Source organism: Electrona antarctica (genome assembly GCF_951216825.1).
Source record: "Electrona antarctica genome assembly, chromosome: 16".
In the NCBI taxonomy this organism is placed as follows: domain Eukaryota; kingdom Metazoa; phylum Chordata; class Actinopteri; order Myctophiformes; family Myctophidae; genus Electrona; species Electrona antarctica.
Window position 1 is genome coordinate 24,598,586 of NC_136797.1, and position 2,500 is coordinate 24,601,085.

The following is a 2,500-nucleotide window of genomic DNA, read 5'->3' on the forward strand; positions in this document are numbered from 1 at the left end:
ACACACACACACACACACACACACACACACACACACACACACACACACACACACACACACACACACACACACACACACACACACACACACACACACACACACACACACACACACACACACAAAATAACCAGCGCCCTCTTTCAACAGTCTGTCTCGAGAGACTAGTAAGCTCATGACTTTCATTTTGTTACATTTCAAATAACCATAAAAGAAGAACACCGCTCTGCTCAGCAGCGTCAAGTTTATTCAAGCACTATTTGTGTCTGAATAAACTTTTCTTCTCCCTCTCTTATGGTCATTTGATACTGTCCAACAAGGCACCTGCATCTGAGCGTGGAGAGTGGATGTGCGAACGTTTCCTTTGCAAAGGTTACATTTCAAATAGAAATATTGCACTTTTGACTCCACTACTTTTTTAGGAAAGGGACTCTTGGTACCCAAACTTGAAAGAATATATTATTAAGAATCAATAACTAGCCGGGGAAAAAAAACGCACGCACGCACGCACGCACGCACGCACGCACGCACGCACGCACGCACGCACGCACACACACACACACACACACACACACACACACACACACACACACACACACACACACACACACACACACACACACACACACACACACACACACACACACACACACACCGGTGCCTCCCAGTCCCAACGCAATAAGGTTTTAGCCGAACCCCAATGGAAATTGAAAGAAGAAACTACAGTGAACGTAGTACCAATGTTTTGTCATTTTCTCCCTCCAGGTACTCAAGTATACATGACTCGAGGCCAGCTGATGAACTGCCATCTGTGTGCTGGCATCAAACACAAAGTCCTGCTGCGTCGCCTGCTAGCCACCTTCTTTGACAGGTAGGGTCACCTTGTCACCGTCATGGCATTTTAGTTGATGATGAATCAGTGGTGCGTAAAGTACCCCAGTACATTTTATTTCTTTGTTTTTATTTAAAAAAAATTTTTTTCCACCAAATAATGAATGAATGGACACAAATCAAACACAAACATGAATCCCAGAAAACAAAAACAAAAGAAAAAACAAAAACAAAACCGAGTACATTTTCAATACTTTTACTCCACTACATCTCAGGGGCAAACATTATAACTTTTCCTATACGACAATTATTTGAAAACTTTTGGTTCGTGGTTGCTGTGCACATTTTTGATTAATATTACAAAACATTACATTAACCACTTCAGCCCTATTAAAACTTTGGCTATTTGTGAATAGCTCTTGTAGATCTGCTATTTGCAATAAAATACAGAGCTATACGATTTCAGTGGTTAGTTAGTTTCATTTATTGTCCATGTGTGGAAATTTGTCTTCGATCTTAACAACAGCAAATACAAAACAGCAACAACACTTACACAATTATTTTCATGGCGAAAATGCAGGACAACAGAACAGTGGCAAATACAGTACATTAAAAAACAAATCTAGCGAGACATGGTATCATTTAGTGCCTTAACCCATTCTAGACGGGAACCACTTTTGGTGTTAGCATTATGATATGCTTTAGCTATTGAAAAATAGCAGATCTACAAGCTCATAGCGCGCCACCGAGTGGCGCGCTACGAGCTTGTAGGTCTGCTATTTTTGAAAAATCGAAGAACGACTGACATAGAAACATAGCTTGATGAATTGAACATGGTGGACCCTCTTGTAAACAAGTGTAATGCTTAATTGGGTCGTCCACTCACAGTTAACAGTCTTTGTATTGAGTTTGTGCTTGAAATGTACTGTAATTCTGTTAATAAATATTTCAATCAATCAATCAAAAAGCTTTTTCAGAAAACTGTCAGGATGTAGAAGACATTTTTACAATCCGATCTCAGGTTAAAATGGGTTAATGGCATTAGGAATTAAGGAATCTTTTTGTAAATAGCTCTTGTAGATCTGCTATTTGCAATAAAATACAGAGCTACAATTGTACAATGAACTTTTTAATGATTTTAATGATTTTACAATGATTGTTAAAAGGATAACACAGAGAGCCCTAGGGGCTTGTTTCCATTGTGGTAGCTGTAAACGGCATAAAACTATGACGAAAAATGTCCGTCGACTGCCTTTTTTCACTGACGAAAACTAAATGGAAACTAAATGAAAACTAACCCATGATGACTAAAACTAAGACTAAATATACTGACAATTTCGTCAACAAATAAAAACTGGACTAAAATGTTAGGAAGGGACTAGTGGACAAGAGATCCAGTATAAGTCATTTTTCACTTGGTTGCATGCTGAAAATAGCCGATCTACAAGCTCACAACGCGTCGCAGCGCAACGCGTTGTGAGCTTGTAGATCGGCTATTTTCAGCAAGTGTAAAAACAGTCATTACGACGGCATCAAGGCCCGCCAAAATACATTTTAGTCGACTAAATCTACAGTTGATTTAGTCGACTAAAATGTTATGATATTTAGTCGACTAAAACTAGACTAACACTACAACATTCCAGGTGACTAAAATGTGACTGGAACTAAATGA

At 39.0% G+C, this 2,500-nt stretch overlaps 1 protein-coding gene across 1 annotated transcript in view; it reads left to right on the forward strand.

Moving 5' to 3' along the window:
• Positions 1-2,500, forward strand: part of nacc2 (NACC family member 2) — a gene marked incomplete at its 3' end in the record, with an annotated part of 36,035 nt that overhangs the window by 31,556 nt on the left and 1,979 nt on the right. Inside the window, exon 5 of the mRNA XM_079523948.1 lies at positions 763-868. Within this exon, the coding sequence (XP_079380074.1) occupies positions 763-868 (106 nt within the window). The remainder of the gene's footprint in view (positions 1-762; positions 869-2,500) is intronic.